The 11990-nt window shown below is 34.0% G+C and overlaps 3 protein-coding genes across 4 annotated transcripts in view; 1 reads left to right on the forward strand and 2 right to left on the reverse strand.

The window, feature by feature from the left end:
* LOC117106187 (ankyrin repeat and EF-hand domain-containing protein 1-like) overlaps positions 1 to 2925 on the reverse strand; it is a 10495-nt gene extending 7570 nt beyond the window's left edge. Inside the window, exons 1-2 of the mRNA XM_033247540.1 lie at positions 2026 to 2925; positions 229 to 428 (exon numbers count right to left, since the gene is read on the reverse strand). Of these exons, the coding sequence (XP_033103431.1) occupies positions 229 to 428; positions 2026 to 2371 (546 nt within the window). The 5' untranslated portion in view covers positions 2372 to 2925. The remainder of the gene's footprint in view (positions 1 to 228; positions 429 to 2025) is intronic.
* A 1745-nt stretch (positions 2926 to 4670) lies between these two features.
* Positions 4671 to 7046, reverse strand: LOC117106186 (cytochrome c oxidase subunit 7A2, mitochondrial-like). Of its 2 annotated transcripts, none has more exons than XM_033247537.1 (3): positions 6947 to 7046; positions 6069 to 6167; positions 4671 to 5272 (listed from the first exon to the last, which is right to left on the reverse strand). In XM_033247537.1, exons 1-3 carry the CDS (start codon positions 6959 to 6961, stop codon positions 5111 to 5113), a joined length of 276 nt encoding a protein of 91 aa, XP_033103428.1. In that variant the 5' UTR covers positions 6962 to 7046; the 3' UTR covers positions 4671 to 5110. The 2 variants fall into 2 exon arrangements, with proteins under 2 accessions (XP_033103428.1, XP_033103430.1); XM_033247539.1 differs by having other exon boundaries at positions 4671 to 5500.
* Positions 7047 to 9737: 2691 nt separating this feature from the next.
* Positions 9738 to 10992, forward strand: LOC117106182. The gene is made up of 3 exons (XM_033247533.1): positions 9738 to 9984; positions 10495 to 10565; positions 10827 to 10992. Exons 1-3 carry the CDS (start codon positions 9763 to 9765, stop codon positions 10990 to 10992), a joined length of 459 nt encoding a protein of 152 aa, XP_033103424.1. The 5' UTR covers positions 9738 to 9762.
* Positions 10993 to 11990: the final 998 nt, after the last annotated feature.

An 11990-nucleotide genomic window follows, 5' to 3' on the forward strand; every position in this document is an offset into this window, starting at 1 on the left:
TATGATACTTTATTTTCTTCATGTTTTTGGTGGGGTTTCATTTCTTCTATTTTATCTAATTGACGTCTTTTGAATGTGTATTTTAATTAATTCCTTACTGTTTTATTGTTTTATCCAATCATGCTATGTTTTAATTGACTGCAATAAAGATGAATTAGAGTTACATGTAAAAATAATAAATATAAAAAAATAATACCAATAATTAAAATAATTATATTAAATACAAACCTTGTGTTGGCACTGGGCGTCAGCATTATGCTCGAGAAGTAGTAAACATATTTTTTCATTGGCAAAAGCCTCTTCGCAGGCGAGCATGAAGACCGGGGTGCCATTATTTGATCTGTTATCGCATTCGGCGCCATTCCTTATCACCATCTCTGTACAGTTGACATGGCGACTAGTCGGTAAAATACAATAGAAAAGTATACCTGGAGATATTCAAGAAAACGATTATTCTTCTACACGTGGCATATGGAAATTAGATGATGGTGATGATGTTTTAGCAAATTTTATGTAGGAATCAGGTTTTAATGTGTAGGCTTATTGTTTTTTAACTTTGGGATTTTTAGTGATTTTTTTTGCGTGGAATGCGCTTTGACCCACTGAAAAGTTGCTTAAAATGCTAATTTGCATGAATTGATTAAATTGATTGATTGATACATTGGCGTGATGATGATTATACTGAAGATAATGATGATGTCATTGTCATCATCATCATGGTTGGCGATGGTGTTGATCGGAGTGATCACGACGATGACGATGATGATGATAATGATGATGATGACGATGATTGTAATGATTATCGTAATGGTGATGATAATGATGGAAAGAATGTTCATGATTATGGTGATTCTGATAATGATGGTATATTGATAATGATGATGATAATTATGTTGATAAGATTATGATATTAATGGTGGTGGTGGTGATGATGATGATGACAATAATTTTGGACTTCATGACAAACTGAAAGCCTGACAATATGTAACGCGATATGCAAGGTCTATTGTATTGCAAATAGAATTCGCTCCTTATACACCTTTTCATTTTGTTTTCGTTCCTGAGCAAACAGTCAAGCTGGATTTTGCAAATAAAATTACGATATACTTAGTTAATATCTAACAGCTCCATGGTTACGTAGGCAATGCAATTTGCGTTATTGTTAGTGGTGTTTTAACAAGGCCATATTCACTTATAATTATAATCACTATTCGATTTCCTATATGATAAATTGGTGTAGATGTAGATATGTGTTGTTAACTGCTATATACACCGGCTAATTTCCGAAGGTCATTTTTAATCTCATTTTGTTTGAGACTTATTGTAGCAGTTGCAATGGTTTGAGTTGTTTAATGTGACATTATCTTTGTTTTTTCTCTAACATAAATTATAATGATTTTTTAAATAATTAATTAAACCTCATCCAGCTCGATGTTATAAGGGGGGGGGGGGGAAGGAGCCGGCCTCCTAAATTTTTTATAATTAAAAAAATGGTGAAAATAGGGAAAATATATTCAAATTTTAAGTCTGAGAGTGCCACAGACCGGTCCGGTCACAGACCCACAATCTGTAAAAATTCCTCCCTGTTCCCCTCTATTTCAATTTTCTGGATCATCCACTGTGTATAGAGGTATTAAAGTAGGCCTAATATTGTACGCTATGACTCTGTCGTGTATACCTACGTAAACTTATCAGCCCAATTTCAATTTATATGGAAGGATATTTATATTCGTCATAACATATATGGATGGTTTGCACCGTATGTTTATAAACATTTGATAATGGAATGGGTAAGGGGAAATTCTTGTAACTTGTAACTTGATTTACTTTAATGTCGTTTTTGTTGTAGTGTAATTCTTTGTCGTATTTGAGGTGGTTTAAAACTACAAATTCCCCATCAATTATAAACCGCCGTACTCCACAATCGGTGCCCTTTTAAATGAAAGGAACATTCAGAAACACTTTACAATACGTATAGGCCTACATATTAATGTTAGTTTGTTTCATATGAAAGGCCTAACTCACCTTTCCCATCGATGTCTCTAATCTTCATATCTGATCCAGCATTACATAGGATTTCCAGTGACTGGACATGGCCATATTCTGCGGCTCTCATGGCCGCTGTTCGCCCATTGAGGTCCGTGACATTCGGGTGAGCCCCTAGCTCTAATAAGAATTTCATCATCTCCTCATCATTGGCCTTTGCAGCTAGATGGATAGCTGTGTCCCCTCCGTTCGGTTCACTGTAGTTGATGAGGTGCTGAACTCCGTGTGAACATAGTTTCTCTATCTGAGCCGTGTCTTTATTACGGACACACTGTAACAGTTTGTGTATTTGAAGAACTTCTAGTCTCGTCTGGGCAACCGGCATTTTGTTTGAATTTTCACGTTGTCAACATAAATAATCAAAAGATCTGGCGAATTTAACGAGAGTTCCCCTGCAAACGTGACTAACAAACCCACTATTCAGTTTAAGTTCACAACAATAAAATACTTCGCCCCAGCACAGCAGACTAATAAAGCGGCCTATATTTCAGAAATGACTCACCCATATAGTGTATAATACTCAAAGTATACGTTTTAACATAGAGTCGCCTCGATAGTCCTAAAACCACCTGCCAAGTAAAAACATATTCAGGTAATGAAGATAAAAGGGGAAATTCAGTGTTTCCTGTATACACAAAAGCAAAGGCTTAGGGTTCTACATTAATCCGAGTCCGCTCGCCAATTATTACATATTTCGATGTTGATAGCTTCCTGGAGACGAGATAATTTCCTCCAAATGCCACGGCACGGCCTACTTAATACATAAAATCACCATGCTAAGGGAGAAAAAATTGAACATATATACAGTACTTTACAGTTAGTCCTGATATGAGCCGTCGGTCGTCGCTAGACCGCTACTTGCTTTTCGCTCCGTTTCGTACTGAGCGTGGATTGTAATCAGCGTTGCCATGGCAGCTACAATGGCGTGTGATTTGCGTATCAAAGGGGTCCTGTATACAGAACCGTCCCTTTTATCGCGGGTGAGTGATTTATGTCTTTTGACTTTGTACAGTCATTACTACACTATACTTTACCAAAGGGACGGCTCAGACGTGACCACATTATAATTGTTGCCCCAGTTATGACCCTCTCCTCGATGCTCTCTGGAGGGTAACGACACCTGTTTGTACACCTTGTTCATAAATATAAAAGCCTATCTGATGAAAAGTTAATAGTTGGCAGTTATATGTCGCTATGTGGTCAATGTAATTAACTAATGAAATAATTAACCAAAATCTGTGTCGTTTAATTATAGACCTACATTAATTGTTTATGGCAAGCATAAAGGTACATAAAAGCATAATGCAAATAATAGTGATAATAATAATCAAATGTCACACCAATTATAATAAATATTAAAAAATAAATTAAATAACTATCATAATGGGCCTTTATAAACTTCATCTTGTGGTAATGCTGTAAATATAATATATAAATAAATATAAATGCTATAAATATAATATGTTAATAAAATCGTCTAAGAAAGGTAAATACCTGTCTCTTATACACATCTAGATGTGTATAAGAGACAGGTATAGAGGTATTAAAGTAGGCCTAATATTGTACGCTATGACTCTGTCGTGTATACCTACGTAAACTTATCAGCCCAATTTCAATTTATATGGAAGGATATTTATATTCGTCATAACATATATGGATGGTTTGCACCGTATGTTTATAAACATTTGATAATGGAATGGGTAAGGGGAAATTCTTGTAACTTGTAACTTGATTTACTTTAATGTCGTATTTGTTGTAGTGTAATTCTTTGTCGTATTTGAGGTGGTTTAAAACTACAAATTCCCCATCAATTATAAACCGCCGTACTCCACAATCGGTGCCCTTTTAAATGAAAGGAACATTCAGAAACACTTTACAATACGTATAGGCCTACATATTAATGTTAGTTTGTTTCATATGAAAGGCCTAACTCACCTTTCCCATCGATGTCTCTAATCTTCATATCTGATCCAGCATTACATAGGATTTCCAGTGACTGGACATGGCCATATTCCTGTCTCTTATACACATCTAGATGTGTATAAGAGACAGAATTCCTTATTGTTTTATTGTTTTATCCAATCATGCTATGTTTTAATTGACTGCAATAAAGATGAATTAGAGTTACATGTAAAAATAATAAATATAAAAAAATAATACCAATAATTAAAATAATTATATTAAATACAAACCTTGTGTTGGCACTGGGCGTCAGCATTATGCTCGATCAAATTTGAATATGTTGTGTATGTATGCAGGGGATGATTTAAGGGGGGGGGGGGGAAGGAGGCCTGGGCCCAGCCTTTCCCCTTTTTTGGGAAGTAAAAAAAAAGAAAAAAAAAAAGAAAAAAAAAAAAGCCCAAAACACCTCAGATGTTATATTCATAAAACACAATAATTTCGCGGGGGTAATTCCCCGGACCCACTAGAATAGTGTTATCTCGATCGGCGCACCTTTCGGTCCCCTTTTGGACATCTCTAGATCCGCCCCTGGAAGGTACTAAATATATTTGCTGTTAGCAATGTATTTGTGTATTTATCTGATATATTTTCTGTAGATTCTCTAATCCTTGTTCAGTATGTGATTCAATTTAACACAATAAATAAAAGTAATAGACTTCAAGTTGAATGTAACAAAAGCATTCTTTAATTATTATTTGCTTTACATCATTAAACTTTAACAATCAATCCTCAAGTAATCTTCTGATGACTTGTTCAATTTTGTTAGAATGCTAATACATTGATGGTTTCCAGTTACATTATGGGAAAAACAAGAAGCATGTGATCAGAGTTTCTGATTGGACAAAATTATTGTTCTTAATTAATTAATTACCATAAAGTATGATGAAATGACAGCCACGGATACATACCAGTAGTGTACTATTGATAATATGGAATATACACAATGGAACAATTATCAATGCAATAGTTTTGATGCAATAGTTACTATGCTACAGTAAAAACTATCAAACAAGTTTGTAATTCATGTGATAGATTCTCTTCATTCATTGCATGAGTCTATAATCTGGTTGTGGTTATCAGTTCTTTCCATTGTACAGTATAGTCATTTTACAACGTCTTGCGTTTTTGATTTTTCCCCCTTTCCGTTTGAAAGATAGTACATGGTGACTCCAAAAGAGACGGATAAAATAAGCAGCGTTCCGTTGTGGAGACTTCGTGCTATACCTTCTTGTTTTGATGACTGATGTGAGCCTTGGTCTGTACTCTGAATCGGTAAACAGCAAAAAAATATTTATCTAAACCAGCTTTAAGTTGTAGAATAAATCAATTACAATGTTCAAGCGTAGATGATCAATGTCTATTTCTTCAATATTAGTTGGGATAATCCATACAAGGCGTAGACACAAGAACCACCAACGAAAGCAAATGCACAGTAGTAAAGTGGCATGTCCATTGGACCACCCTTCAGATGCACTGGCTTGCCATCAGCATGCTGTGAATTCAATCAATCAATCAATCAACATGGATTTGTATAGTGCCAATATTCACTGCAGAATGCAATGTTCAGTGGTGCTATGACAATGGTATTACTACTGAGGTTTAACAATAATATATTATTTATATACAGTATTATAAAAAAAAAAAACCCAAAAAAAACCAAAAACAAAACAATTTATTTATTTATTTAAATTCTCATTCAACAGCGTGAAATCTGCCACTTACAGAAAAGAACCTTAACTACTTTAAAACTTCAGTAAGAAAAATACACTTTTAGATCAATTTCACAACTACTGAGGTTAATTAACATTGCTATACATACAGTAAATTATACAGTATACAAGAAATGGAAAAAAAAAGATCCCTGGCTTTAGAGTATTTTGGTATATATTTAGGAGTAAAAAATAGGATAAATAAATACAGTAAAAATCAAGGATTCTATTAAATGATGTTTTCTTCTGTATATTTAAATACACTGCTAGATATATAATATTTTTAAAAAGCGTCCTGTATTGGCAGGAAACTACTTTAAAATATGAAAAGCATGAGGCACATAAATTTACCTGGAAGCGTTCTTGATTCCTTCTAACTTTAGCATTGTCAAATCGTTTAACAGATGTTGATAGATTGGCCCTTGCCTGAGGAATAAGGCTCCTCACTCTCTGTGAAAAACAAAAAAAATAAATTGACCAACAATAAACTTATATTAAATAGCAATTTATTTAAATGTTTAATATTTTTCTATTCCTTACCCTTACTGTAGTTTTATTAATTTAATTGACTTGTTTCAATCACGGACCTATAACATTAGTTTGAATATTAATTATTTGGTTTTTCTTTTTACTATTAAACTTAGGCCTTGCCAAGCCCTCATATAGTACAGTACTGTAAAGTTTTTCAATTGTGCGGATGATACCTAAAAACCAGCTGAAATTGGTGCTGAAAAAATCGCTAGGAATATAGGTGCAAAGAATCGTACTGCATACATTGTCTACATATTCATAAGCCTAATTAATATCCGGCAAAATCTGTGCAGAAATCGGCCTATTATTTCTAAGCCAAGAAAGGAGGCCTAGGCCCTACATCCGAAGAGGATGTAGGCCCTAGGCCTATTGATTGCTCCCAAGCAAGCAAGGATGGGATCAGCACAGCAGGGAGGGAGGAATTGTTAGTTACAGTGGTGTGGCTTAATTAAGAGTAGACAGTCTGCAGCCTAGAACCATAAATCGGTGCACCGAGCTATCTGCGTCTGCTCGGTTGGGTAGCACACCGCTTGGGCTTAGGTTAGGGCCTCGGCTAAGCTAGGCTCTAGGCTAGGCCTAGGTCTAAATAAGCTTGCTAAGATTAAGAATGCAGCGGGAAATAATAATTTTTCAAAGGCTCATTTACTTATTCAGCAATCGTAAACATATCTGCTTGATATACCACATTAAATACATACCAGAATCCTATTCATTATTAATATTTTAACCGGCTTCCGCTCTTCCGTCGTACAAAGCAGCAAAAACTACAAAATGGCGAAGAGCAGAATGGAATTGAACAATAGAGGGCGTTTGTATATTTTGGGTGGCTGGAATTTCAGAACTTTTCCAACATTTGGATATGATATTAAACCTAATTGATTTTAGATAATTGAGCATAGTTTGTGTTCAACCAGTTGTTATAGTAAACAACTCCCTGGTGGAGCTAAATAAATCTTCTAAAATAATATTAAAATTCAATAATTGAAATGCTTACTCTATTTTGTATATTTAATTAAAATTATTAATATTAAACTATTTATTGATTCTAAATCAAAATGAAACCACCCCTCAATTAAGAGGTATAATACCCTTCTTATATTCTTAGTAAAGGCCCGAAAATCGGATATTATTTAAGAAATGTCCGAACGTAGGAAATGTAATGTGTCGCATTAAAAGTTAACTTAAAATTGATTCCTCAAAAAAAAAAAAAAAAAAAGCTCTCTCCCAGTCGTCCCATTGAAAATGTTCGAAGCAAAACATCACGCTCAAGTTAAAATTCGTCTCATATCACCTTATTTTGCGAGGTAGCGCCTCCCTCACTAAAGCCAAATCCGAGGTAAGAATCCCAGAGGACTGGCCGGTTCAAAACGCCTGCGACACTAGAATGTTAATGAGTCTGTCAAAGTAGTTATTATACATACCTGAAACAGTGGCCATTTCTCATAAACCCTATTTCTTATTAAACTTCCAAATATTTGGTCACCTCCTAGAGGACTGTACTGTGGTGCTGGTGGCATCGGTTTGACAGCCCACTGGATCTTTGGGGGGTCGGCACACTTCAATTTCTTTATACCCTATGTTACATGCAGGAAAACAAGTGAAAAGAGTTATCAAATTAGGCTAGACTTGCATTTTAGAATGTTATAAGAAGTTACAACTTGCTTAACAAACAAACATGGAAGGTAATCATGTAGGGCTATGTTGTTGTAGTCCCTGCTCTCTTTATTAGATTTCATGAGTTTGAATTGCTGGTGCTTATGACACGAGTGAAGGCCCGGCCCACTGTACATGTTTATGTATTGTTTTAAAGTAAATCATCATCGTGTTCGTTCGAATAGGCCCTAGCGGATTAGGGTCGTAGCGGCCGCGAGGGAAAGCGGCCGCGCTCAAAATGTATGGAACGCCAGTAGATCAGGCAAGTGTTCCGAAATAAAGGGAAATCAATGTATAATTTTCATAATTGAATATTTTTTATTTCTCGTAGTCTTCTTGGCCCTGGTTAATTAAAGATCGATTTGTTTACAGATTGATTACATATCGAAACATTTTTGTACGTACAGTACATGACATAATTGAATTATGATATGATTAAATTGATATTTATTATATGTTATCAGTTCGAATTTTTATGTACAATGAACTTTTATTTTATATTTCTTTCAGGACACAAACGGATTCAAACATGGTATCTCTCAATACTAAATTTACAATGTAATCAAATTTGATGAACGTGCAAAACACTTAGTGATAATGTACATTGTTGTCATTATTATTATTAATTTATTATATTATTATTATTATTATTACTATTATTATTATTACTATTATTAATAACAATTATGAATCATCTTCAAATGCAATGACAAACAGATGTTCATTGACTAAAGAACAAACTGAACACAAGTTAGTGAAATTCGAAGAAATAAACTAAAGCGATTTAAAAAGTACCATCCATTTCTGTAAGAAAATAGGCATACTATAAATCATAATATTTGATATAATAAACTAACTAAATATTAAGTCTCAATTTATATAGGCTATATATAAATTATGAAAGAAAATATACATTACAGTAATTTGATAATTATTAAAACAGTATTAATATCGAACTCTGATGCCCATTGTCCAACATACATTTTGCATACTGCACGCTTGGCGCTCAATACAAATTGCTACGAATCAGCTATGAATGATGTGTATGTTTTGGTGTGGTAGGTATGCTGGCGTTAGTTAGTAGTAGAATTATATAGTAGTAGTAGTAGGCAGAGGAACCGTAGTACAATAGAAGTAGTTGAGTATGCCTTAATATTAGGCGTAGTTTAACCAACCTGACTTAGGCCCAGCAGCCGACTCGACGGTATAACCCCTCTCCCTAAATGGGCTAGACCCTAGGCCCCTAGCTAGGCTAGTCGCCTACTACACGCGGCCTAGGCCTAGGCTACAGAACCGTCCTAGCCTAAAACTAAAAGAAGGCTAGGCCTAAAAAAAAAAGGCCTAGGCTAGCCTAGTGCCTCTTACTCACTTCAGGGTTGTAGGCTAACTGTGGTGTACTGGGAGATAATTTCCCAGTCGATGTGTTGTATCTGAAAGCCATTTTATGGAGTATGCATCGGCCAAAAACAAACTAGGCTTAGGCCTAGGCCTATGTATGGAATTGAAGTAAAATAAAGTGGAAAACCACCTAACGCCCCCAACTGTGTAGCAAGGAAAATAGGCTCATATGTCCAGACCACAAATATATTATACTGCACTCAGCGATTACAAATGAAGGCTAGGCAGAAATATCAATCAATTGTCAATTACCGACACATATAAACTCTAGAGGGGGTTTTCATGTTTATTTCTCTCCTTGTTGCCCATGCCAACGTTGTTTTGCCATCACAATAAAGTGTAACCCACATTGTTGTGTTGGGAATTATTTGATGGCTCTCTGAGTCCATGTGAGTTACTCTCGTCAAGTGCATGCACATTATTGTCTCTGAAATCTCACTTTTCAGCGGGAAATAACTTAATTATGTCGTACCTCGGCAAAGACAGACACGATGGATTGCCGAAATTAAATGGCCACAGATCTATGGACCGTAATTTGACGCTTTTGGAAGACGAAATTGAGAGGCTTCGTTTCAGTCGGTCAGCCCCACCTGCCGGACGGTCTAGTAGCCGGCCAAATAGCCCAGGACTAGGCCTAGGGAGTCCTCAACCAAGTGGCTTTCAAACGAAAAAAATGATACAGGATGTAAGTTTATACTATTTCTATTTGTTCATCATACCATTTTAAAGCTAAAGTTGATTAACTGCGTTGTTAATTTATGAATTTGCTCTTATATAAAGTTACCTAGGCCTAGGCCTATAGTCAGATAGGTACATATTGAAAATTGTTGAATTAATACAGTCAAATTGTTATTTCAAATAATTCACAGATTGAAATCTGTGCCTAGATAGATAGAAGCTTGGCGCAGTCGTGGGTTTGATTTCGCAACCCCAAGTTTGGCAATCCTTCGATGTGTACGTTGCTTGTGTTCTTGCTGAGAAAAGCACTTTAATTATCTGAATTGCTTCTGTCCACTTAGTTAGAAGTACTTGGGTACATTTGGGTTGCCTGCTGATGGGCTGATTACAGCAGCAACACTTAAGCATGTGGACCCAATGACTTGGGACATAACGTAAGCTCTTCAATATGAAAAGAACGGTGCTAGGCCTATATAGATGAACAATAAACTAATTACCTTCCTTTTATTTTTGACAGTTGCATGATCAAGTAAAACTGTACAAATCGGAACTTGATAAGAAAGATAAGTTGATCCAGGACTTATCAAGGTAAAGAATGAACAGATTATACTTATAAATAATATTAATTAATTAATTAATTAAAATTTTAGCCATGACAAACAGCCTTTAAAAGCGACAGACAAAATATATTGAAAGTTACAAAATGTAGTATTCAAGCTATTAAATATCCAAAATTTACTTTACAAATTCAGTTAATGTCATATTACAATACATTAAATAATAATTCATTGCGTATTTTGTATTCATTTCAGTTCGATATTATAATTTCTTTATTTGTTCATTCATTAGGGTTGAGTCATCAACTCCATACCGGAGGGTACATTTTAGTCCAGAGGATAAGGTATGTTATTATCTGCTTAAATTTTATTATAGATTTTATGTTATTGGCATTTTTGTAATCAAATTCATATTCAGAATTATTAGATATTCATACAAATTGTTCTCAATAGTATAAGAGAGTGCTTATAATGTCTTCTACATTTAAATTCAAATTCTATCCTTAAATTTTAAAAATAATCTATAGTTTGGTTAAAAAGCATATAAAAAGTGAATTAAATTTGTTTTTTACTTAATTAAAATTATGCTGCTCAGTTGATTTTCTAATTAAAAAATGGAAATTTCAGAAAAAAATAAAGGTTTTTTTTATTTTTATTATACCCTCTGCTGCCTTGAAATATCTAAAGATAAGATATGTATGTTTCTTCCTAATTATATAAATTTAAAGCATTTAATCATCCCAATACTACACTGTTTACATTTACCAATAACATTTTATTTTTATTTTCTCCTCCGTCTGGATGTTTTTGGCAAAATTATTTGCTAAATAAGAAAACATAACTTTATTTTTATTTTTTTCCTTCCTCCTCTGATAATCTTTAAAAAAATAAGTTTGTGAAACAAGGAATAAAAAAGTCTTTTATTTTATTTTATTTTATTTTATTCAGTATAAAACCAACAGCGATGAAAACCGCCACTAACAGGTTCAACTAAAACATATATAAATATATATTATAAACTTCAAAACTGAAATAAACTAAAATACACTTACACAATTTTAACTATTTTGCTTTTAAAAATATTAAAACTATCATAAAAAATATCAATATTAAAACAAGTATCAAGTAGTCTATTAAATTCGTTCGGTAAACGTTGAAAAATACCCCGTTTTGTACAACCAACTGCCTAATCCTGATAGTGTAGAGTCATAGAAAGCTTTCTAAATTATAATTATGTGGATGACACATTGTCACTATATGCTATAATTTATTAGTATCTCATACCTTTTGATTTTATTATATAGGCATGCTAAGATTTCTTTTATTTATATATCATGTACACACTTTACAAGGATATTCCATTAAGTAGTCATACACTAAGCTATAATATGACATGTATACGCTATACATAATAAGATGTATCATTACTACAGACAAATCCTAGGTAATTTGTGGC

Source organism: Anneissia japonica, unplaced genomic scaffold, assembly GCF_011630105.1.
Source record: "Anneissia japonica isolate Jap-2015-1 unplaced genomic scaffold, ASM1163010v1 scaffold288019_len225695_cov184, whole genome shotgun sequence".
Lineage (NCBI taxonomy): Eukaryota > Metazoa > Echinodermata > Crinoidea > Comatulida > Comatulidae > Anneissia > Anneissia japonica.

Bases quoted from the DNA above. Each gene is read 5' to 3' on its own strand.
- LOC117106186 (XM_033247537.1), bottom strand. The intron at 5,273-6,068 runs GTAAATTTATGT...TTACCGATTCAG, and splicing joins GGAATCAAGAACGCTTCCAG to AGTACAGACCAAGGCTCACA.
- LOC117106182 (XM_033247533.1), top strand. From the start codon at position 9,763: ATGTCGTACCTCGGCAAAGACAGACACGATGGATTGCCGAAATTAAAT. The intron at 9,985-10,494 runs GTAAGTTTATAC...TATTTTTGACAG, and splicing joins CGAAAAAAATGATACAGGAT to TTGCATGATCAAGTAAAACT. The intron at 10,566-10,826 runs GTAAAGAATGAA...TTCATTCATTAG, and splicing joins TTGATCCAGGACTTATCAAG to GGTTGAGTCATCAACTCCAT.